This window comes from Sapajus apella, unplaced genomic scaffold, assembly GCF_009761245.1.
Source record: "Sapajus apella isolate SASKATOON/1434 unplaced genomic scaffold, GSC_monkey_1.0 scaffold15, whole genome shotgun sequence".
In the NCBI taxonomy this organism is placed as follows: domain Eukaryota; kingdom Metazoa; phylum Chordata; class Mammalia; order Primates; family Cebidae; genus Sapajus; species Sapajus apella.
In genome coordinates this window covers 10,727,532-10,751,004 of record NW_022436955.1, presented here as the reverse complement: position 1 = coordinate 10,751,004, position 23,473 = coordinate 10,727,532, and the positions used below count along the sequence as shown (strand labels likewise).

The window sequence follows — 23,473 nt, the reverse complement described above, 5'->3', positions numbered from 1 at the left end:
TGTCGGTGGCCTTGGGGAGGGAGGAGCCTTGGTGGGAAAAAGGGGCTTCTGGGCTGGGGAGTGGGAGAGACTTCCTTGGGGAGAGGAATTCAGCTGCACGCTGGAGTCAGCCGGAGTCACCCAGGCCCTGTGAACGAGTGGCAGGCATGCCCAGCTCCATTGGGGGAAGAGGGCTGTTCTCAAGGTCAAGATCATTTGTGGAGGGCGAACTGGACGCCTGATCAAATCTGGTAAGTTCTGTACCAAATTGTCCTGTGCAGCTCAGAGCAGGACCAGGGTCCAGTTGAGACCTGTGCCCACCCTGTCTCACTTGGCATCTGCAGGGGCATAACTGGGAAACCTAGCAGGCAAAGCCTCCCAGGTGCCCACTGCATCACACCTCCTCCCTCTCATTTCCTGAGAGGACCAGGAAGAACCTCCTTCCTCCTTCTCAGAAGGGCCTAGACAGAGGCAGCAGCTCAGAGGGGCATCTACTCTGCCTGCTTGCCCCGGGCCCACCTCAGCGCCGGCTCCACCAGGCCCGCAATGGACTCAGCAGCCAAGGATGAAATGCAGCCCACGTTGTCCCCTGGTATGAACCTTCTAAGTGGGCTGGGGGAGGAATGATGGCAACAAAGATGGGACTGGATGGGTATGGTGGCTCACACCTGTAATCCCAGCAATTTGGAAGGCCGAGATGGGTGGATGACCTGAGGTCAGGAGTTCAAGACTAACTTGGCCAGCATAGTGAAACCCATCTCTACTAAAAATACAAAAGCTAGCTGGGCATGGTGGCACACGCCTATAATCCCAGCCCCTCGGGAGGCTGAGGCTGGAGAATCACTTGAACCCTGGAGGCGGAGGTTGCAGTGAGCTGAGATCACCCCATTGCACTCCAGCCTGGGCAACAGAACGAGACTCTGCCTCAAAAAAAAAAAAATAAATAAATAGAAAAGAAAGATGGGACTGGGGGCATTGGGCCCTCCCCCTCCCTGACTGACACGGCTACCCAGGCTCTTCCTGCCCAGGGCCTGAGTGGCCGGAGCAGGAGCGGGCAGAGCGGCTAGCCCGGGGTGCAGCGCTCAAGTGGGCCTCGGGCATCTTCTACCAGCCGGAGCAGCTGGCCAGGCTAGGCCAGTACCGCAGCCGAGAGGTGCAGCGTACCTGCTCCCTGGAAGCACGCCTCAAGGTAGGCATGGAGCAGGGTGGGGTGGGTGCTGGGACTGTGCTGCAGGGTTGGCCAGGCCTCACTGGCTCCATCTCTCCACAGTCAGTGATGCAGTCATACCTGGAAGGCGTGCAGACTGGTGTGTGGCAGCTGGCCCGGGCCCTTGAGTCCGTGCAGGAAACCCGGGAGGCCCTGAGCCAGGCTTGTGGGTTGCTCCAGGGTGTGTCCCAGGCCTCACAGCCCCTACAGCCCCTACGGGAGCAGGTTGCCCAGCACAAGCAACTGCAGGCCCTGTCTCAGTTGCTGCCTCGGCTACGGGCAGGTGAGATGCAGGGACCCTGGTCCTCAGTCTCCAACGGTCAGTCCACAAACACCCATCCCTGACCAAAGGGCTGGGGCACTAGATGGGGAACCATATAGAGCGGCACACCAGGGACCTTCCAGAGAGTAGCCCAGGCTGCCCATGGCCTATGAGGCAGGGTGCAAATCGGCTCATCCTGGGGTTCCCAAGCGTGGGATGCCTGAGTTGGGACAGACACCCAGTCACGTGACTCTGGCCACCTGCTTACCAATATATTGAAACTCTTCCTTAACAGAGTGGCTGAGTGACTACTGGCAGGGCCCCTCGATTTCCCCTGCCCTCCCTCCAGCATCCTCAGCTTTTTCGTGTTCCATGAGCTCACGCATTGCCCTCTGGCCCACCTGGCCTCTAGGACATTGCCAAGATCCTCTTAGATTGGCCAGTACTCTACTGGTTATTTTTTTATTTGTGGTTTTTTGTTTATGTGTCTTTTTTTTTTTTTTTTTTTTTTTAGTTTTTATTTTGAGAAGGAGTCTCGCTCTGTCGCCAGGCTGGAGAGCAGTGGCTGGATCTCGGCTCACTGCAACCTCTACCTCCTGGGTTCAAGCAATTCTCCTGCCACAGCCTCCCGAGTCGCTGGGACTACAGGTGTGTGTCACCACGCCCGGCGAATTTTCGTGTATTTATTAAAGACAGGGTTTCACCATGTTGGACAGGACAGTCTCGATTTCCTGACCTTGTGATCTGCCCTCCTTGGCCTCCCAAAGTGCTGGGATTACAAGCACGAGCCACTGTGCCCGGCCTATTATTATTGTTATTATTTTTTTGAGACAGAGTTTTGCTCTTGTTGCCCAGGTTGGAGTGCAATGTTGCGATCTCAGCTCACTGCAGCCTCTGCCTCCCAGGTTCAAGCAATTCTCCTGCCTCAGCCTCCTGAGTAGCTGGGATTACAGGCATGCACCACCACACCCAGCTAATTTTGTATTTTTAGTAGAGATAGGGTTTCTTCATGTTGGTCAGGCTGGTCTCGAACTCCCTACCTCAAGTGATCTGCCCGCCTCAGCCTCCCAAAGTGTTGGGATTACAGGCATAAGCCACCTTGCCAGGCCCTTTTGTTTGTTTTTTGTTTTGTTTTGTTTTTGAGACAGAGTCTCACTCTGTCACCCAGGCTGGAGTGCGGTGGTGCAATCTCGGCTTACTGCAACCTCCACCTCCCAGGTTCAAGTGCTTCTCCTGCCTCAGCCTCCTGAGTAGCTGGGATTACAGGCACCTGCCACCGCACCTGGCTAATTTTTGGATTTTTAGTAGAGATGGGATTTCACTATGTTGGCCAGGCTGGTGTCAAACTCCTGACCTCAAGTGATCTGCCCACCTCAGCTTCCCGAAGTGCTGGGATTACAGGTGTGAGCCACTGTGCCCAGCTTACTTTACTGATTATTAAATATTTTATACATCACCCCAGCCCTGGGCCTTAGTATCCCCTGCTGTAGACATTGAGGTGTTGGGAAGGCTGAGACCCAAGGCTGTCTCCTTTTCATCCTCATCAGTGCCAGCCGCAGTGGCCCACACAGAGATCCTGATTGATGCCCAACAGTTCTTGGAGGCATATGTGAGCCTTCGGGAGCTGGAACAGCTGCGAGAGGATACATGGGCACTCCTGGGAGTCCTGGAGTTGCCAGTCTTCCAGGGGCTGGACCTTCTGGCTGAGGCACTGGGCCAGGCTGTGGAAGCAGCTGCAGGGACTGCAGGGAAGCTGGCACGGGAGGACCCAGCCCTTCTGGTGGCTGCTGTGCGTGTGGCGGAGGTAGAGACTGGACGAAAACCCCCCCTAGGCCAGGCCCCCCGGGACTGGCGGCAGCGCTGTCTGCGGGCACTACAGGAGGGTCTGGAGCGGGCCCACTTCGGGTCACCTCTGCTGCCCGCGCCAGGGGCCCTAGCAGAGTGGCTGGAGGCTCTGCGAGTGGCCCTGCCAGTTGAGTTGGCCACAGCTGAGGCACTAGTAGCGCCTTGCTGCCCACCACACTACAATGTGGTCCAGCTATGGGCCTACACCCTGCACAGTGGCCTGCACTGCAGCCTGCAGCACCTCCTTACAGGGCCTGAGCTGGGAGCTGCTGATGCCTTCACCTTGCTGCACTGGGCACTGCATGTGTACCTAGGGTCAGTGCCCTTGGGGCAGTGGGACGTGGGGGATCAAAGGCTGGGGCTTGGTGTGACACCAGGCCATCCATCTCCAGGCAGGAAATGATGGGGAGCCTAGAGTTGGGGCCTGAGGCTGATGTATCCCAGCTGGAGCCTCTCCTGACCGTGGAGAACATTGAGCAGCTGGAGGCAACATTTGTGGCCAACGTCCAGGTGAATAGTTGGGGCACAGGTCCAGAGAAGCCCTACTTATCTGCTGTGGGCCTTGATCTGCAGAGTTGAATGTGTACCCATCTCTGGCAGGATCAGAGTCCTGCTACATTCCTTTGCCCCTGGCCCCTTCCCCCAGGCAAATGTGGCCCAGTGGCTGCAGAATGCACTGGATGAGGAGGTAGCTGAGTGGGGCCGGAAGCAGGAGCCCAACACAGACTCATCGGGCTCCTATTACTCACCATTGCCAGCCATTGTGATGCAGGTAGGTGGGAAGTGGCCAGAAGGCAGCAGTCTCCATGGAGCAAGGGAGAGGAGGCTTTGCCAATGGCTGCTTATTTCTGCCTGCAGATCCTGGAGGAGAACATTCGTGTGGCCAGCCCGGTCAGTGAGTCACTGCAACGGCGAGTGCAAGGCATGGCACTGTCAGAACTGGGCGTATTCCTGAGGAGGTCTGCAGAGGCACTCACCCATTCCTGATCCCTATCCCTGCTCCCCAGGCAGCCCAAAGGGGGTCTGGGTGAATAAGACACAGCACAGGGAAAGAGTTCTGTCAATCAAATACTTGGGTATCTTGGAGGTGGGACAGGAGTACCAAGGACTAGGGTTGTGGGGGTGCCAGCATAGCAGCAAGTCCAGGAGCCGCCTCTGCCCATTGCAGCTTCAGTGATGCACTGATCAGATTCTCCCGAGACCACCTCAGGGGGGAAGCAGTGGCCCCTCATTACGTGTCCTACTTACTGGCCACCCTCAACCACCAGTCAGCACTCAGGTACCAGAAGGCCCCCAGGGAGCCCCATCTTCCCTAACCCCCTATCGAGTATCTATTTTGCATGGACCCAGCCCACACTAGGACAGTAGGGAGTTTGGACTCACATCGCCTGGGGGGGTTCCAATTTTAGTTCTGCTGATTTCTAGCTGTGTGACCTGGGATGAGTTACCTAATCTCTCTGAATCTCACTTTTCTCAATATTATGTGGGTACTAATGGAATATTCTGAGAATCACATGAGGTAACATGCACAGTGCCTGCCTGGCACAGTGTCAATTGTTCATTCATCCAGCAAATATTTATCAAGGCCCGACTCTGTGCCAGTAATGCCTGGGGTTACAGCAGTTGAGTGCACACACACACACACACACACACACACACACACACACACTCCCTCTTGGGTAGTGTGTTCTTTTTGGTGGGGGCAAGGAGGACAAATTAGTGATGATTTTTACTCCCTCCCCACTAGGATAGTGAGGAAATGAGGAAACAGAAACCGAAAGAATGTTTTGCTCAAGGTCGCACCGCGAATTACAATCAGGTCCCACTGGGCTGTGTCCTTTGTAGCTCGCGGAGCGCCCGCCTCCCAGCCCTGGTCCTTGCCTGAGACTAGAAGTGCAGGGAGCCGTTCTCGCTCCCTCCCGCCAAACACTTACCCCACAAGGTGGCGCCCGAGGGGTTGGACCATCTAGGGCCATGCGGGCCTTGGCCTTGGTCCTGAAGCCGTAGCTTTACTCGGTCCAGCTCCTCAGTGTCTGTCCTGCAGTTGGACGGGGCGGCTTCAGGGGCCTTGGCTCCAGTGGAAGCTGCGCTGGACGATTTGCAGAGGAGGATCTGCCGCTTGGTGTTGGAGGCGCTGCTGGCGGAGCTCCAGGTGAGGCATTCTTCAGGTCGGCATCGGAGCAGGAGGTGCAGAGGTGGAGGTACAGCGTAAGTACAGGAGTCTCCGCGGAAATGCCAGGTCTGGATCATTTCCCCAGCCCTTGTTCGCGGCTTTGCCCTCGCGCCGGTGGCTGTCGAGCCCTGAGCTACTAGAAAGTGTGTGCAAACGGACAGAGCGCTTCTGTCGGGACTTCTGGCGCGTGCGGAACCCCACGGTTCAGGTGCGTTGGGGGAAAAGGCTGGAGAAGGAGTGGTGCGGGTAAGAGAGGCAACCTGCACCCGCCTGATTACCTCCCGCAGGTGCTGCTGGCTGAGGCCGAGCGCGCCGTGGTGCTTCAGTACCTGAGCGCGCTGATGCAAGGCCGCCTGGTGTGCCGCGGAGCCGACGAGAGGACCCAGGCGGCCGAGCGCCTGGAGCACGATGCTGCTCAGCTTCAGCAGCTTTTCCTCGGTTTGGTGAGAGCTTCTTGGGCGGGCAGACGGGGAGAGTCTCAGTGGTTGGGTGGGAGACCAGGGCCGGCTGAAACCCTACCCCGACGTGCTTAGGGCCTGGAGGAGAGCGCGCACTGCGCGCCGGTGCTGCTCGCCCTGAGGAAGCTGCTGAACCTCCACGACCCCGCGCTTCTGGGCCTCGAGGTGGCTTGCCTGCGGCAACAATTTCCCGATGTGAGGTGCGGACGGAGGTCGGGGAGGAAGGAGAAGCCGGAAGGGGGACAAGGGCCGGGCTGATGTGCCCCTGTTGCCCCTACAGCGAGGACCACGTCTCCGCCCTCTTGGACCTGCGCGGGGGCTTGTCCCAAGAGCAGCGCCTGGCCGCGCTCAGCTTCCTTAAGGCTGGGCCGCCGCCCTCGCCCTGCGCTGACCGCCGCGCCCTCTTCAGTCTTGTGCCTGCACCCGCGCCTGAGTCGGCCTCCTGCCTGCGCTCGGGGTTCTGCGCCTGAGCCCCGCTGTCCGCAGAATAAACCACGGCTCCTGGACCCGCGTCTGTGTGTGTTGGAGAAGGGGTCGAATAAAAGTGCCCGCGAAGGTTGGGGGAATCCTTGCACAGTGACACGCCCAAGGTATCCTGGCTCCCGTACTGGTACACGAGCTGCGCCCCTTCTAGGCAGGCATTGGCCCTCTGTGCGGACTGCGTTTCCCGAGGCCGCGGACTAGGCTCTACGTCTCGGCACCCAGGCAGTGAGCGGAAGTCTCGGCCGCCCTGGCAGCCTGGGACCCTTTGAATCCAAGAAACCCAAGGGGGCCTTCGGAAGGGGGTGGGCCCAGGACCACGAACACGCCCCCTCGCCCCGGCCTGGCCCCGCCCCCAGTGGCCTCGGGGACGCGCCGGCGCGGAGACTGACGCGAAGCCCCCAGCCTTCCTAAGAGCGTGCGCGCGCCCGAGGGTGTGCGTCATCGGCGTTGGCTCCCGGCGGCTGGGTGGTCGGTGGCCGGTGTAGCAGAGCGGGGGCTGCGGGCGGCAAGAAGAGGAGCGAACAGGTGGGGGCGCGGCACGCGGACAGAACCCCCACAAAGGCCGGGAGGAGGCGCGCGACGCGACCTTTCCTGATCTCCGGGAGAATCCTTCACTCCATTGTCTCCTGGCCCCACCCTCCATTGGGCACGCCCTTCGCCTTATCTTCCGCCGCTTATTGGCTGCATGTCACGCCCTTCCTCGATTTCTGGTTCCCCATTGGCTCTTCGCCTTATCCTCTCCCGGGGCTTCTTATCGGCACAAGCCACACCCTCTCATTTGTCACCAGGCCCCGCCTTTAGTAGTCGGGGGCTCCTCCCCCATCCATCCTTTAATTATGCACCTAGTGCTGGGTGCTTCGTACACTAGGGTGAATCAGACCCGGTTCCTGCCTTCGGGGAGTTCAGGGGATGGTGGGAGGACACGGACCTAGGATCCGACAGTGACAGCTCTGAGTAAAAAAGTCGCCGAAGCAGTGGGACTCTAGACGCGGGGAAGGCTTCCTGGAGGAGGTGAGGCCTAAAGTGAGACTTGAAGAATGCTTAAGAGTTTGCTCCAGAAATATATTGCAAGGACATTCTTGGCGGAAGAACCCGAGACACGAAAGGAACGCGTTTTCTGGTAATTTCGAGGAGGTATGTTGAATGAAAGGTGAGATGGAGGGGAGTGGCCCAGGTAGAAGCCTGTAAAGGGTCAGGAGCCCAGAAAAGTGTAGTTAGTTAAAGGGAGTAAAGCCTGAGACCTGAAGTCTTTTCAAGCAGCTGGTCATTAGGCAGGGTAGAAGGGAGTAGAGACGGAGAAGATGAGGTCTAGGTAGTGAAGCAAAGTGCAGGGAAGGAATAATTCTAGTTCTGATAGGAGCAGGGCTCTTGGGTTCATTTATTTATTGAGCAACTGCTCTAGGCCAGGCACTGTTCTGGGGACACAGCTGGGAATGTTGGAAAGGATAAAACAGATAACCATCAAATATACCTATCATGTAAATATAAAGTGTACTGAAGTACACTTCAGATGGTGATGACTGCTACAGAGAACAATTTGGGAAAGGGAAGATAGTTGAGAGGGGAGAGGAGATTTACTATTTTATAGAGGGCATGTTCTTAGAGAGGCTTTGCTTTTCTTTTTTTTTTTTTTTTTTTTTTTTTGTTGTGTGAGATAGAGTTTTGCACTTGTTGCCCAAGCTGGAGTGCAATGGCACAATCTTGGCTCACTGCAACCTCTGGCTCCTGGGTTCAAATGATTCTCCTGCCTCAGCCTCCCAAATAGCTGGGATTACAGGCATGTGCTACCACGCCTGGCTAATTTTGTATTTTTAGTAGAGACAGGGTTTCTCCATGTTGGTCAGGCTGGTCTTGAACTCCTGACTTCAGGTGATCCACCTGCTTCAGCCTCCCAAAATGCTACAGGCATGAGCCACTGTGCCCAGCCTAAAGAGGCTTTTCCAATAACATGATATTGATGCAGAGATTTGAGGAAAGTGAGTGACCCATGCCATTATATAGGGGGAGGAACATCCCAGACATATTCTGTTTGAAATGGATATATTCTGTTGATATGCCTGTCAAACATTCAAGTTGGGCTGGGTGCAGTGGCTCATACCTGTAATCCCAAAACTTTGGGAGGTCAAGGCAGGGGGATCATGAGGCCAGGAGTTCAAGATCAGCCTGGCCAAGATGGTAAAACCTCATCTCTACTAAAAATACAAAAATTAGCCAGGCATGGTGGTGGGCAGCTGTAATCCCAGCTACTCGGGAGGCTGAGGCAGAGAACTGCTTAAACCCAGGAAGTAGAGGTTGCAGTGAGCCGAGATTGCACCACTGCACTCCGGCTTGGGCAACAGAGTGAGACTCCATCTTAAACAAACAAACAAAAAACATTCAAGTGAAGACACTGCACTGACACTGGACATGATGGTGTGTGCCTGTGTTTCCAACTATTTTGAAGGCTGAGGTGGGAGGATCATTTGAGACCAAGAATTCACGACCAGCCTGGACAAATAGACCCTATCTCAAATTGCACTGAAATTGGCAACACTGGTCTAAAGTTTATGGAAGAAGTCTGAGCCAATGTATTTAAAACCACGAGAGTGGATGAGAACAGCTAGGGAGTGAACATAAATGCAGAAGTTTCCATAACAAGTCCTGGAGGGTTACAGTGTTAAGAGGTCAGGGTCATAGGGATTACCAGCAAGGGAGGCCAATGAGAAACAGCCAGTGAGGTAGGGGTAGAACTAAGTTTGAGTGTGTTTGGAAAACCAAGTGGACAGCATGTTTTCAGGATGCAGTGATTAACTGTATTGGGTGCTGATCCATATGAAGGTCATTGCTGGTTATTGTTGACCTTGATCAAATCAATATGGATGGAAAGCAGGGAAGAAAAGGCTAATTGGAGTGAATTTAAGAGAGAATGGGATGCCAGCCATGGTGGCTCACGCTTGTAATCCCTGCACTTTGGAAGGCCAAGGCGGGCAGATCACAAGGTCAAGAGATCGAGACCATCCTGGCCAACATGGTGAAACCCTGTTTCTACTAAAAATATAAAAATTACCTGGGAATGGTTGTGCGTGCCTGTAGTCCCAGCTACTTGGGAGGCTGAGGCAGGAGAATCACTTGAACCCAGGAGGCAGAGGTTGCAGTGAGCAGAGATCGCGCCACTGCACTCCAGCCTGGTGACAGAGCAAGACTCCGTATCAAAAAAAAAAAAAAAAAAAAAAAAGACTGCTGGGCGCGGTGGCTTAAGCCTGTAATCCTAGCACTTTGGGAGGCCGAGGCGGGTGGATCACGAGGTCAAGAGATCAAGACCATCCTGGTCAACATGGTGAAACCCCGTGTCTACTAAAAATACAAAACATTAGCTGGGCATGGTGGCGCGTGCCTGTAATCCCAGCTACTCAGGAGGTTGAGGCAGGAGAATTGCCTGAACCCCGGAGGCAGAGGTTGTGGTGAGCCGAGATCGCGACATTGTACTCCAGCCTGGGTAACAAGAGTGAAACTCCATCTCAAAAAAAAAAAAGAGAGAGAGAGAGAGAACAGGAAAGAAGGAACTGGAGACTGGGTATAGTTGACTCAAGGTATGTGGTGTAATAGGAGCAGATAGAGGGAGACCTAGTGGGGCTGTAGCTGGAAGAGTGTGGATTCTAGTGAGGGTTTTGTTTTGTTTTTTTAAGATGGAGAAATAACAGCATGTGTTTGTGCTGATGGAAAGACTCCAGTAGAGAGGAAGAGATTGATGATGTAGGAGAGAGGAGAAATGCTGGAAGTGAGTCGCTGAGCAGGCAAGGGAGCTCGGCAGCTGGAGCCTCTCCAGGCAGTCTCTGGGGAGAGACTGAGTCCTGGAACAGAGTTGGGGTGAGCACCCTGACACTGGCCTTGGATGACCACTTGAAAAATCCCTCAGATAGGGGACAGGCCAGAGATTGGCTTGTTTGGATTTGCTGAAGCTTCCCTCTGCTCCCCAAAAGCAGATTCTAAATTTGGATTTCAACAGATGGCCCAGAGGAGAGAGGGGATTCTGGGGGGAGCTGGCGTTAAGTGTGGGGCCCTCAGACAGATTCAAATTGAGGCCAAATGGGCAGGAGGATGTGGATAAAGCCAGGTGGGTGGGCAGGGGTGGCACTAAGAAGATGCCATAGGCAGAAGGCAGCCCCTGAGGCCTTCTCACCTACCTAATCTGTCCAGGCAGCTGAGGCTGCACTGTACCACCTCCCAGATTTAGTGACTGCTGAGCACAGAGATTAGAATCAGGAGTAAGGGGCTCATTCCTTGCCTTCAGGAGCTCACAGGCTGAGAAGATTCCAGTAACCACCGATCTAGGTGGGTGTTTAAAACTCTTGCTTTTGGCTGGGTATAGTGGCTCACGCCTTTAATTCCAGCACTTTGGAAGGCTGAGGCAGGAGGATCGCTTGAGGCCAGGCATTGGAGGCTGCAATGAGCTATGATTATGCCTTTGCACTCCAGCTTGGGTGACAGAGGAAGACCCTATCTGAAAAAACAAAAATGAAAAAAAAACCCTGCTTTCTCCCAGCCCAGTATACTTGGGCAAGTCTGCTGGAGGCAATGAATGCTGCAGCCATTCAGACCCCTGGTAGCAGAGCCTGGGCCCACCAAGGGCCCAGCAGAGGCAGTGTGGAGCACAGGGCCTGCAGGTACTCTGGTCACACCCACTCATGCTGGTCTCCACATGCCCTTCTGTGTCCCCAGAGGTCGACAGTGTGGGGACTTGGAGTGACTCAGCTGGATGTGACCCCCAGGACAGAATGGTGCTGGACTCGGGGGCTCAGGCGTATGAGCAGGCACCCCACAGCCCGCCTACCAGTCCCTCATCCCTGCGCCATAGGCTGAAGCCCTCAGACCGAGATGGGCCACCACTGTACCCCTGGTCTCAGTCCCTGGCCTTGCCTCTGGCTCTGGCAGTCCCCCCAGCACTGCAGCCCCAGCCTGAGCAGCAGCCTTTCTCACAGCTGCACTTGGACCACCGTGGCCACATGCGTCGCAGTGAGAGCACCTACACTGTAAATAGTACTGGCCGGCGGGGTCGTGGCACCCTGGGACGGCCTCCACCTGGACGGCGACGGAACCCAGGTGGGGGCACCCTGCGGCCTGCAGCCTCCCTGCCTCACATTGCTAAGACTCAAAGGGATGCAGGTCATGGTGCCAGCAAGAGCCCCTGCATGTTGGTGGCCCTGCGGCCAACCAACATGGACCGTGAGCGAGACAAGTTCTTCCAGTCCCATTACACCTACAATCCACAGTTCGAGTACCAGGAGCCCGTGCCCACTGCTGTGCTGGAGAAGTACTGTGAGGCCTCTGGACAGTTCATCCATCAGGTCAGTCCAGCCTGCCCACCACACCCTGGCCCTGACCACCCAAGGGGCTTGTCCTGACCAGCCACTGTGGCCCTGTGTACAGGCAATTGGCATCATTGAGGCTGTTCTGGAGAAGTTTGGAACCTATGAACACTTTGAGGCTGCCACTGGGGGGCAGCTGCTCACCAAGTGCCAGATATGGTCCATTGTGCGCAAATACATGCAGAAGGAGGGCTGCGTTGGGGAGGTGAGCTTGTCCTGCCTGCAGAGCCCCTCCTCTACATGCCCCAAATCAGGATGTCTTGTGGGTGGTCCCAGGCAAGCTCCACACCTGACCAACCCCTGCTCCTGCCCCTGCCCCTGCCCCAGTGAGGTGGGAGCTGTTTCTGAGCAGAGGTGGTGGAGGGCAGGTGTCCTGGCCAAATGTCTGGCCCCACTGCCCGGTGGTATAATTGGGTCCACCTGCATCCTGGCCCCGGGCTGGTGGCCATGGCTCAGAGCATTGCCACCTGCAGGTTGTGGTGCAGCTGAGTGAGAATCTGCTGTCCCAGGCAGTGATGATGGTGGAGAACAGCCGGCCCACATTAGCGATCAACCTGACCGGAGCCCGCCAGTACTGGTTGGAGGGCATGCTGCGGCATGAGATAGGTCAGGATGTGAACATCTGGGCGGGGGGGGGTAGGCATGAAAGGGGACTGGGAGGTGGGAGGGGTGGGAAGGAGGGACCCCAGTAACTCCCCTTTTTGTTTCTCCCCCTTCCCTCCTGAGGTCGGGGCTTTCCCTTCCTGAGCAGCTACCTCCTCCTTTTGGCTCTCAGAGGTAGGCCAGAACATGCCTGCCCACAGTCTGGGCGCGCCCTCATCTCTTGCTCCTTTTGGGTATATTTTTCTCTCTCCTTCCTCTCCGACTTGTCTTGGCAGTGGGGGCAAGGTTGATGAGGCCCTGACAGGCCAGAGGGAGAACCCTCAGGGTCCCATCAGGCTAGCCACCACGCGGGCCCTCCAGGGTGGAAGTCCAGATCCTGGGAATGAACTTGGCTTGAGGACACACGGCGCCTGGTTTAGGAGGGGACAGGCCAGGCTGGGCAGGAGGGCGCAGGGCACTAACCACTATTCCTATCTGTCTGTCCCTCTTCCTCGGCAATACTGTTGCTGTGGGCAAGAGGTGTTCTTTACCAGGGGCATCAGCGTGACTGTTCAAAATGATATGGGCACTCAGGATGTTGGGCAGGGTGGTATATGTATTCTTGTGCTCAGGAGGGCTGGGGGCAATGTCAGTTCGGGAGAGTTCGTACACGTGCGTAGGTGTGTGTGTGTAGGGTGGGGGACGGATGGGAGAGGATTCATGTATGTGAGCCTCTGTGGATCCTTAGGTGCGAGTCTACTGGAGGAGGGCTCCACGCTGCCTGGGGCTGGGAGAACTTGTGTGGTAGCCTGAGTTAGGGAGCATGAGGATGGAAATGTCGCGGCCAGAGCCCCGGGCCGGGTGGAGGAGGGCCTGGGCTGGGCTCACAGGTGGGTCCCCAAACGCCCCGCCCAGCGCCACCTCCTCTCGCCCTCCCCGCAGGCACCCACTATCTGCGGGGCGTGAACAACGCGCGCCAGCCGTGGCACAACGCGGAGGGCCGGCTGCGGTACGGGCTGCGGCCGGCAAACCCCACAGAGGAGGGCCTGGCCAGCCTGCACAGCGTGCTGTTCCGCAAGCAGCCATTCCTGTGGCGCGCCGCGCTGCTCTACTACACCATTCACCGCGCTGCGCGCATGTCCTTCCGCCAGCTCTTCCAGGACCTGGCGCGCTACGTGCAGGACGCCAACGTGCGCTGGGAGTACTGCGTGCGCGCCAAGCGCGGCCAGACAGACACCTCGCTTCCGGGTGGGCGCCAGCGTAGGGGAGGTCCCTAGGGTGGGGCGGTCTAGAGGCAGGGCCTCGGGCGAGTGGCGGGGCTCACCGACTTCCCGCGCTCCCAGGTTGTTTCAGCAAGGACCAGGTGTACCTAGACGGCATCGTGCGCATTCTGCGACATCGCCAGACCATCGATTTCCCGCTGCTGACCTCACTGGGCAAGGTGAGGGACTGTGGACCTTGAGAGCCTCAGCCAGCTCCCTGCTTTGCCGTAGTATACCCTGAGCCTCAGATTGGTACTGGACTGAGGGTTGGGTGTCAGGCCTCTGCTGGCGGGGGAAGCGTGGGTGGAAGTGAGAACAAGAGATGAAATGATTCTGACAGCTAAAACCAGGTGCCTAATGGAGGCTGCAGGTGTGTTTAGAAACTGCATCTCAAAGGAGGTGAACATTCCAGGCCAAGGGAGCAATCAGGAAGGCCAGGGGAAGGAGGCTGCAGAAATGGACAGGGACCAACTCTCTGGCACTGGCATTTGTGCCAGCCCAAGGAAAGTGGACCTCGTCTGAAGCAACAGGGAGTGGGAGGAGCTTTAAGCAGAGGAGTGGCACTGATAATTTGCTTTAGAAGGCGCCCTCTGGATGTTTTATGGGAGGTGGATTGGAGAGAGGCCTAGGGAAGGGAGGGAAAGGGCATGAGGAGGAGGCCTTTCCTGTCACTCCTGCAGAAGGGTTGGTGGTCTGGTCTAACCAGTGGCCATGGGGTTTGAGAGGAAGGGACTAGCTGGAGGGCTCTTCAGAGAGGGGAATCATTTTAACTCAGTGGCTTCCCTGATGGGAGGGTGAGAGTCCAAGCCCCCTCCCTGGAATCTGACCTGGGTGACTGTGAAGAGGGTGGAGCTGGCATAAGCTGGCACCCAGGAGTTGACCGTTGGATATGGGGCCAGTCTGAGGGCTATCCAGGGGAAGACTAGTTAAGGAGGCAGTTGGATGCCCATGTTTGGAGGTGAGGGGAGAGGGTAGGCTGGAGAGAGGAGTGGGGTTGTGGGACATCTCTGACAAATAGAAACTATTGAGAGAAAAAGCAAAGACCCAGGATTAAGCCTAGAATGTTGTAGTACAAAACGTTGTAGCTGCTTGTGGATCAGGAAGGGAGAGGAAGGAGTCCCAGAGCAAAGGGCAGTAAGCTGTAAGCAGTGGTCTGGAACCAGCCACCTGAAAGTCAGGGGCTGCTGCCTACGCCTGATACCCAGCTTCCTCCTGCAGGTGTCCTATGAAGACGTGGACCACCTGCGGCCCCATGGGGTGCTGGATAATACCCGGGTGCCCCACTTCATGCAGGACTTGGCACGCTACCGGCAGCAGCTGGAGCACATCATGGCCACCAACCGGCTGGATGAGGCAGAGCTGGGTCGTCTGCTGCCAGACTAATGTCAATTGAGGGCTGCAGGCAGAGGCCCTGGACAGAAGCTCCAGATGGGCCCCCAGAACATGAAGCTGTTTGCTCTGTGCTTCCACGGCCTGGGTGTTTCTTGGGGGTGTTGAGAGGGCAGGAGCATTCCATGAGGAGGAGCGGCAACATCAGAGGGTTTGTGTCCATTGCTAGCCTTCTTGGGGCCTGGGGACTTGCAGCAGCATGTCTGGCAAATTGAGTTGCCCTCCGCCTTCCAGCTCTCGGTTGAACAGAGGGAAGGCATGGGGGCAGGAAGGGAGCTGAGCGTTGATGGGGATGGGGTGGTTTGGGAATAGAAACTTCTTCTTGCATGAGATGGCTTTGGGTGTCGGGGTACTCCAGTGTCTCCCTTCCCCCACCTGGCCCCTCGGTGCTCCTTCAGCATTTGTGCTGTCTACCTCTCACTGGGTCCTGGTGGGGGTTGGGATCCCTTCTCCTGGGGTGATTGATGGTCTGAGCCTGGGGTCAGTAGAGACCCAGCTGGTCTGGGGTATTCTTTCCAACACTTTGCCTCTCTCACTGATTATGTATTTATTCCATATTTATGCGCTCTATTTTCTGTGGCTGGGAGCAGCAGCTCCTGAAGATTCCATGGGGAGAACAGGATACTCCTTACTGGAAGGCACCGATTTTTCCAGACACACACACACACACACACACACACACACACACACACACACACACACACTCTGATTCAGGCCTTGTGAGTCAAGCCCAAAAGTTCCCTTGGCCCTGTCCCCACCCCCTCCACTGGCCTCTGCTGTTCCTGTCTCACTCTCACAGCTGGTCTCTGGCAGAGGTTAGCACAGCCTAGGAGGAGCTGCAATTGTGCCTGAGGGACAGGCCCCTAGAGTTTGGTGGCCCAAGTCCTGAACCCCTCCTAGACCAGGTGAGGTGCACAGGTGGTTGCTGCTTCCAGTTTCCCTTCAGACTTAGCTGTGTGAGCCCCACTCCTATCCTCTGGCCTTAGTTTTCCCATCTGTAAAACTCAGAAACGCAGTTGGAAAGTCCTTATTCATATAGTCAGCAAATATAATATGTGTACAGCGCCTTTTGTGTAAGTTACTAGTCACAATCTTCACTGAGCTCCCAGTCCAGAGGGAAGCCAGACAATTAAAACAGTAATGACAATGATGTCTGTGGCCTCTGTCTACTCCCCTCTTTCTGCTCCCCTCTTCTAGTCTCACCTCTCAAGGCTGTGAGCTCTAAGCCCTCCCTACATGGAGAGAAGTCCCCCTCCCTTTGCTACATGTTAAGCCCAGGGACTTGCATGGGGTTGAGCTGGTACCTACGCAGGCTGCCAAGTGGCTCATTAGGGAAAATGGGTTGTGTATGTGGGCATGAAGGTCAGGACCATGTCCCACCAGGGCACTGGGTCTGAGGTCTCCAGGGTGCAGCCTGGGCTCCTAAGGGCAGATTAGGACTGAGGACTGGGTGGTGACTGTGGTGGGCTTGGGGCTGCCCAGGTCACTGGGACTCAGGGGCACCCACCCTCAGTTCCTACGCAAACAGCCAGAATCGTGGAGAAAGCCCAGGTCCTTGCTGACCCTCCGGAGTTTCTCCACTTCTAGCGGTACTGGGCTAGACCGAGCCTTGGTGGCATCTGATCCAGCTCCGGCAGCATCCCAGGTCCTATCCAGCATGGGCGGGGCACAGTCGGTCAGCGTTCTGGGCTTCAGGAATCTAAAGATGACCGGGACAGTTGTCAAGGAGGTGGGGCCTGCCATCCGCTCCCCAGGCGATACCCTCCCGCCAAACCAGCTCAGGGTTTGGGTGGCCTCACACCTTCGGACTCGTCCCCTTCCTCGAAGTCGGGCTCGGGCTCTGGGTCAGGCTCGGGCTCTGGGTCCGGTTCTGGCTCCAGTTCCGGCTCTGGTTCTGCCTCGGGCTCGGGTTCCAGCTCCGGCTCTGGTTCAGCCTCTTCAGAGTCCTCGGCTTCCAGCTCTGGCTCTGGTTCCTCTGGGGTCCCGGATTGCACCGCCTCGGAGCCCTCAGGGCCCCCGGCCTCGTCAGGGTCTGAAGCTCTGGGCAGCCCGGGGCATGTGGTCCCCGAGCCGGGTGCCTCAGGCGTCCAGTGGCCTGGACACGGAGGGTCATAGCTGCGGTCCCGGTAGCCTGGGACAGAAATGGAAGTGACTGAGGCTCAATTGACCCCGGTGCAGTTTCACACTCGCCTGCTTCAGGGGGAGACGACAACCCCGCCCTCCCCGGACCTTTGCTCCGCCCCCTCCCTGCCCTAGGCCCGGCCCCGTGCGCTTACCCGGGCCCACGTGCTGCCAGTCCCAGGCGGGGTCCGGCGCGCCAGTGGTACGATGGGCACAGCGCAGCAGCTCCTGGCAGGCAGCCTCGCCCTTGCCCTGCACCAGCAGCAGTAGGCGGCGCACCCTGCGCTCGGCATCAGGCAGTGAATCCAACGCCTCATACTCAGGCCCGGTGAGCACGCCCCGCGCCAGCAATGCGTCCAGCAGCAGCCCAGAGTCCGCCTGCAGCGTCTCGACCAGGCGTTTCCGCTCGCGGTCTATAGTCTCCGACGCCCGCTCCTGCGCATTGCCCATTGTTGGAGCTGCTTGGGGAAAGGGGAGAGAAGTAATAGGGGGTTGCCCTCCCTGCTCTCCGCGCCGCCTCTGACCTCTCTCAATGCCTCCAGTGAACACGTGGGCTGGGGTCTAAGTTCACCTTGATCCCAGCCTCCAGTCAGCTCCGCAAGCACAGGACCTGGAGGCCAACACAGGGAACTCAGCGTCCTGTCTCCTCCTCAGGCTCCTCCTTCTGTCCCTAAACGTCAGCCGTGGCTCTCCTCTCCCCTGCCTCTCCCAGGAGTCGCATCCACTCTCTGAATGCCCTCCCCATCCAGGACCTTCTGAGCTCCAGCCCCGGCAGATCTGAGCCGGGCTCAGACCCTGTTTATCCAAACTATTGCCTTTCTCTCAAATCTACTTCCCCACCTATCCAGGCAGAAAAACCTAGGATTGAAGCTGATACTCCACACCCAGCTTGCAGACAAGTCCTTTCCAGTCTGTCTGCCGAATATTTCTCTCACCATCCTCAGCACTTACTAAGTCTAGCCTTCTGCCCCCTGTTTTGGCCCCGCAGAACCTGGGATCAGAGCTCCCTGCTTCCACACTCTCCCCTCCAATCCCCTCTGCACCCAGAGCATAAAGTGCTGACAGCCTCCCTGCCCCTATTCCCTTACCTTGACCCTGAGATGCAACTTCACAAGACAAGCCCTTCCAAGCAGGATGCCCCTGCATCCTCTCACCAGCTGCGACCCCAATGTGGTCTCATGACCCTTCCTGGTCCCCTGATTCCTGAGCAAAGATACCAGAATCTTTTTCAGGCCTAGCTCTGACCGAGATCTCTTGATATCACCTGAGACCCACCTGTCTCCCTGCTGACCTGGGAATGACCTACAAACATTTTGTTTGATCTTAAAGTACCTAGGGCCTAGCTCATACAAGCTACCAACAAATGCTCACCGAACTTGGATTTTTCTCCATGATTTTCCTCCATAGATCTCCCTATTTTGAGAGACTGTATGGTTTTTTGTTTGTTTGAGATGGAGTCTCGCTGTTGTGCAGTGGTACCATCTGGGCTCACTGCAACTTCAGTCTCTCGGGCTCAAGTGATTCTCGTGCCTCAACCTCCAGAGTAGCTGGGATTACAGGTATGCACCACCACGCCTGGCTAATTTTTGTATTTTTAGTAGAGACAGGGTTTCATCACGTTGGCCAGACTGGTCTTGAACTCCTGACTTCAAGTGATCCACTGCCTTGGCCTCTTAAAGTGCTGAGATTACAGGCATGAACCACCATGCCTGGCTCATGAGAGACTATCTCTACCAAACAGCAGCTATTAGGGAGATTTAATCTGCTTGGTCCCTGTCTTTTGTTTTTTTTTTTTTTTTTTTTTGAGACGGAGTTTCACTCATGTTACCCAGGCTGGAGTGCAATGGCGCGATCTCAGCTCACCGCAACCTCCGCCTCCTGGGTTCAGGCAATTCTCCTGCCTCAGCCTCCTGAGTAGCTGGGATTACAGGCACGCACCACCATGCCCAGCTAATTTTTTGTATTTTTAGTAGAGACGGGGTTTCACCATGTTGACCAGGATGGTCTCGATCTCTTGACCTCGTGATCCACCCGCCTCGGCCTCCCAAAGTGCTGGGATTACAGGCTTGAGCCACCGCGCCCGGCCTTTTTTTTTTTTTCTGTTGTTGTTGTTCTTGTTGTTGTTTTTGAGACAGTCTCGCTCTGTGGCCCAGGCTGGGGAGTACAGTGGCATGGTCTCGGCTCACTGCAACCTCTGCCTCCTGGGTTCAAGCAATTCTTCTGCCTTAGCCTCCCGAGTAGCAGGAACTACTGGCACTCACCACCATGCCTGGCTAATTTTTTGTAGTTTTAGTAGAGACAGGGTTTCACTATGTTAACCAGGCTGGTCTCGAACTCCTGACCTTGTGATCTGCCTGCCTCAGCCTCCCAAAGTGCTGGGATTACAGATGTGAGCCACCGCACCTGGCTGCTTTGTCCATTTATTCCCAACCAGGGATTATGGCCCATTCCTGTGAGTGGCCTGATGCAGCCAGCAAGACCCCTGGCATTAGGAGGCAAAGACAGCTGGCTTTGGACCATGGCCTCAGCTCACCCCCACCCCCATAATAACTTCCCCTCCTCCCTGCCTTGGCTTTGTTCACACAGCATCCTTCCACCTCCTCTTCCCTTTGCTGTCCCTCCTCTGCCTCCCCCTCTGACTCTAGGAGGCTGGGCCTTCTCTGGGAGAAAGGATTTGGTCCTAGCCTCCATCCTGCCTCCCAGGTCTCTCTCAGTACCCTCTGGTGTCACACTATATCTCCCCCGTCACTTCACACCTTGGCTCCTGCCCATTGAAGCCCTTCCCCCTGGGCTACCAAGCCGAGACCAGGACTATCCCCTGCCCCTCCATCTCTCTCTCTCTCTCTTTCTCTCTCTCTTTTTTTTTTTTTCTTTTGAAACAGAGATTTGATCTTGTTGCCCAGGCTGGAGGGCAATGGCAAAATCTTGGCTCACCTCAACCTCCGACTCCTGGGTTCAATGATTCTTCTGCCTCAGCCTCCTGAATAGCTGGGATTGCAGTCATGAACCACCATGCCCGCCTAAGTTTGCATTTTTGGTAGAGACAGGGTTTCTCCATGTTGGTCAGGCTAGTCTCAAACTCCTGACCTCAGGTGATCTACCTGCCTCAGTCTCCCGAAGTGCTGGGATTACAGACATGAGCCACCTCCATCTCTCTTTATGTCCCGTCTGTGACAAGTCTTGCTTCTCCACTTCTCAGTGAGTATCCATCAGCTGCTGCCTCACCACCCCACCACAGTCACCTCATGTCCTGTAACAGTCCCTCTGAGCCCCTGTCACTCCCATTCCACTAGACCCCACAGCACAGTGAATTTGACAACTTTCTGGGCTAGGATTACTGTTTCCATTTTACAGATGAGGAGACAGGCTCAGAGATTCAGTGGTAAAACTGGAATCTTACTTGCTCCAGCCTGAACTATGAGGAACTGAACTATATTCTCCTGTCTAGCAGAATTCCATCCTAAATACCTATCTACCTCCCCCCACCCCACCCCACTGCCTATCAGACCTTAACTATCTAGTCTGGCTACTCTAACCTCCTCCCACCACCCTGGACAGCCAGGCCCTTCCCAGCTTCCCTCCACCAGTCAGGGCTGGGAGAACTCACTATGGCCCTGGCACCTTGGAGCCTTTGCTGATGCTGGAATCCTCTTCCCCTCCCTCCACTTCATGGACCTATCCATCTCCACGACTCAAATGTTCCCTTGTTTACACCAATGCCTAAGTGTCCCAAGGGCAGGTAGTTCTTCTGTGTACCCAGTAAACAAACATATGCCCTCACCACCATATAATCAATATCACTGCATTGTGTACATGCAGATCCTCTGCTTTCTTCAACTGAGGCTTCCAGAGTGTCCCTCCAATCGGTGAGCACAGGAAGGGAGAGGGAGAGAGTACCTACTCGGGACAGACACAGGGAGGGTGCAGATTGGATTGGCCCCTTCTTCTCTCTACTCCAGCCTGTTTTCATGTTAGCTTTCTCCTCCTATGACCCCACGTCCTGCCCTTTTTCCTGTCTGGCGGGTAGAGATTCCAGCTGGTCTGGGCTCTCTCCCTTTGAGGATTTAACAGTTCTCAATACCGAAGTTATTTAGCGGTCAGTCCTTCGAGCGTGACAGGTCAGATGCTTCCCAGAGAGCCAGGTGGCGGCGGGTGGAGCTGAGTCCCAGACTCCAACCCCACCTCGATACTCGGGTTCTCTGGCCGGGGAGCCAGGGTCTGGGGACACTGTGGAGCCTTTGCGCATGTGCGACCGCACGGATCCCCTTAACCTCCCTCCACCCAGTCCCAGAGCCTGAGAGTCCAGCGGCAGGGCGGGGCCCACAGACCTCCCCACCCCAGTGCCGCTGCTGGTGGTGGGGCGCTGATTCTGTCCAATCTCGGTTTCCCTTCCCTCCCCCAGCCGGGAGTGGGACTCCCGGTCTGGCCCGTTTTGGGCGGCCCCACTCACTGGTCGAACCTCGGCGGGGCAGGAGATGACGGTGCAGAAAGGGCCGGGCAGGGTGGGGGTGGGTGCAGCAGCTGCGGCGGGGGCGGGGCGGCCAGGGCTGCTGGGAATAGGGAGGGTGAGGGTTCTTCCCCGGGCACTGGGAGCCACGCCGCGGAGGCCGCGCGTTGGCCGGGGACGTGCACGTAGTCAGCTTTCCCTCCCCAACCGGGCGCACCGGGAGATGAGGCCGGGAGGGGTCAGTTCGGCCCGCGGCCCCACAAGTCCAGTGCCCAGTCAGGGCCTGCCAATTTCCAGGTGCTTTGCATCTATCCTGTCATCGACCCCTCTTCCCTGCCTGTCACAGAGGAAGCTCAGAGAGGGGTACTGACTCACCCAGGATCACAGAACGCATGCATTGCAGAGCTGAATGTGACCCAGAAGCCCACGTTTCCCAGACATTGCAGTGTCCCAGCGCCAGCCCTGGATCCCGGCCTAGGCAGGGGAGCTAGGCACCGGATCCCCAACCACCTCCACCCTCCCGGGGCTCCTCTATTAAAGACCTAGTATCTGAACGCTTCTACAAATGCAAAATCACCCCCATTCACAACTCCTGTGCTCCCTGGCCGATAGAGAAAAGAGACCAGAAACAGAAAAAAAATGGAATTTATGTGCAGGGCTAATCAGGGTAGTGGAGAGAGGATGATGAGTAGTGGGGGCTTCGCTCACCCCCGCCAGGGGGCGCCAGGAAGCCAAAATGGGTGTGCAGCCACGGACTGACTCCAGCCCCCTTCAGAGGCCAGGTTCTTAGGGGGAGGGACTGGCTTCCGGGTCCAAGTAGGAGGCGGTCCGGCTCTCAGGGGTGCTGTAAACGGCTAAAGCCCCAGGCAAGCCCAGGGCTGGGCCTCCCAAGGCTTCCTGGACATCCAGCAGGAGTGGCGCCCCCAACGTGGGGTCCTTCCCTAGGAAAAGTGGGGCAGTGTTCACAAGGGAAACGTTCCCCCTCCTTTCTTCAGGGAAGGAGAGCCCTGCCCACCTGCCTTCTGCTCAGTTAGGATGAAACATCCATTCTTAACCTCCCACTCTCACCCAGAGGTGAGGGCATGGGGGGCTCAAGGAACTCTCTGCAGGGCAGTCTGAACTCGGAATTTCCCTGCAAATTTCAGATTGCCCCCTTGCTCAGTCAAGGTAGCTTAGCCCAGTCAAGGCCTTCTTCTAGGTGGGAGTCATCACAACCATTACCTGGGCTTGGAGAATTTAATCCCTTGACCAACAGCTCAGGCTCACCCTGCTCTGGAACCAAGGGCTGCATCTGCATGTGAGAACCGCAGGGAGCAGCTGGGGAGGGGATCTAGCAGCTAAGTGGGCAGCTGCAGCAGTCCTCCTGGAGACACGGCTCCAGCTCACAGCGAACAGCCATGGACCAGAGGGCTTGGCTCAGCCATCCCCGTCTCTGCCCTTCCCGACCCACTTCTTACCAAGGACAGCTCCATGTCCAAGTCCATCAGGGTCCATTCTCGCCCTTGGAGACTGGGACCCAGCACCTGAGGAGAGCTCTGGGTCAGTGGTGCCCTCCCCAGGCTCCACAGAGCGCGATACCCCACCAGGCCTCTTGCCTCTGCTTCAGCAGAAGGGGTACTCACATCTAGAGGCCCTGCAGGCTCCACACTTTCTTGGGGGGGCCGAAGCAGCATCGGAGGCAGCAGACTCTCTGGGCTCCTGTCCCCCCTCTCCAGGCCCAGAGGCCCGCTGTGCACAGAGAAATGCTTTTGGCCTGCAGTGTCTGACCCTCCCCCCATTAAGTTCCCAATGAACCCTGACATCGAGATTTAAATCCCCCAACATTTAGAAAATGATAGGAGAGGCTGGGCACGGTGGCTCACGCCTGTAATCCTAGCACTTTGGGAGGCCGAGGCGGGTGGATCACGAGGTCAAGAGATC

The 23,473-nt window shown here is 56.6% G+C and overlaps 4 protein-coding genes across 18 annotated transcripts in view; 2 read left to right on the top strand and 2 right to left on the bottom strand.

Moving 5' to 3' along the window:
- EXOC3L1 (exocyst complex component 3 like 1) lies at positions 1–6,504 on the top strand. Of its 3 annotated transcripts, none has more exons than XM_032284164.1 (13): positions 1–571; positions 1,008–1,168; positions 1,250–1,469; positions 2,996–3,608; positions 3,686–3,803; positions 3,940–4,065; positions 4,152–4,252; positions 4,462–4,572; positions 5,316–5,445; positions 5,552–5,674; positions 5,754–5,909; positions 6,000–6,124; positions 6,205–6,504. In XM_032284164.1, the coding sequence occupies exons 1-13, from the start codon at positions 526–528 to the stop codon at positions 6,392–6,394; spliced, it is 2,220 nt and encodes a 739-aa protein (XP_032140055.1). In that variant the 5' UTR covers positions 1–525; the 3' UTR covers positions 6,395–6,504. The 3 variants fall into 3 exon arrangements, with proteins under 3 accessions (XP_032140055.1, XP_032140054.1, XP_032140056.1); XM_032284163.1 differs by having other exon boundaries at positions 993–1,168; XM_032284165.1 differs by lacking the exon at positions 4,462–4,572 and having other exon boundaries at positions 993–1,168.
- Positions 6,505–6,978: 474 nt separating this feature from the next.
- Positions 6,979–16,135, top strand: KIAA0895L (KIAA0895 like). Of its 4 annotated transcripts, none has more exons than XR_004270571.1 (8): positions 6,979–7,557; positions 11,106–11,731; positions 11,814–11,957; positions 12,226–12,358; positions 13,277–13,582; positions 13,678–13,775; positions 14,815–15,136; positions 15,576–16,135. XR_004270571.1 is itself a non-coding variant. In XM_032284168.1 (8 exons), the coding sequence occupies exons 3-8, from the start codon at positions 11,162–11,164 to the stop codon at positions 14,977–14,979; spliced, it is 1,416 nt and encodes a 471-aa protein (XP_032140059.1). In that variant the 5' UTR covers positions 6,979–7,541; positions 10,073–10,253; positions 11,106–11,161; the 3' UTR covers positions 14,980–16,135. The 4 variants fall into 4 exon arrangements, 3 of the variants coding, with proteins under 3 accessions (XP_032140059.1, XP_032140060.1, XP_032140057.1); XM_032284168.1 differs by adding an exon at positions 10,073–10,253 and having other exon boundaries at positions 6,979–7,541; positions 14,815–16,135; XM_032284169.1 differs by having other exon boundaries at positions 6,979–7,541; positions 14,815–16,135.
- On the bottom strand, positions 16,002–21,648 carry NOL3 (nucleolar protein 3). Of its 8 annotated transcripts, none has more exons than XM_032284190.1 (4): positions 21,557–21,648; positions 17,262–17,564; positions 16,787–17,116; positions 16,002–16,684 (listed from the first exon to the last, which is right to left on the bottom strand). In XM_032284190.1, exons 2-4 carry the CDS (start codon positions 17,554–17,556, stop codon positions 16,677–16,679), a joined length of 633 nt encoding a protein of 210 aa, XP_032140081.1. In that variant the 5' UTR covers positions 17,557–17,564; positions 21,557–21,648; the 3' UTR covers positions 16,002–16,676. The 8 variants fall into 8 exon arrangements, with proteins under 8 accessions (XP_032140081.1, XP_032140084.1, XP_032140080.1 ...); XM_032284193.1 differs by lacking the exon at positions 21,557–21,648 and adding an exon at positions 17,678–18,584; XM_032284189.1 differs by having other exon boundaries at positions 16,005–16,684; positions 17,262–17,567; positions 21,188–21,623.
- Positions 21,649–22,184: 536 nt separating this feature from the next.
- The window catches only part of HSF4 (heat shock transcription factor 4), a 5,885-nt gene continuing 4,596 nt past the window's right edge, over positions 22,185–23,473 (bottom strand). For 2 of the 3 annotated variants that reach the window (XM_032284172.1, XM_032284170.1), the window contains exons 10-13: positions 23,176–23,281; positions 23,011–23,076; positions 22,775–22,844; positions 22,185–22,494 (exon numbers count right to left, since the gene is read on the bottom strand). In XM_032284172.1, coding sequence (XP_032140063.1) covers positions 22,340–22,494; positions 22,775–22,844; positions 23,011–23,076; positions 23,176–23,281 — 397 coding nt within the window. In that variant the 3' untranslated portion in view covers positions 22,185–22,339. The remainder of the gene's footprint in view (positions 22,495–22,774; positions 22,845–23,010; positions 23,077–23,175; positions 23,282–23,473) is intronic. The other variant, XM_032284171.1, reaches the window with a different exon arrangement.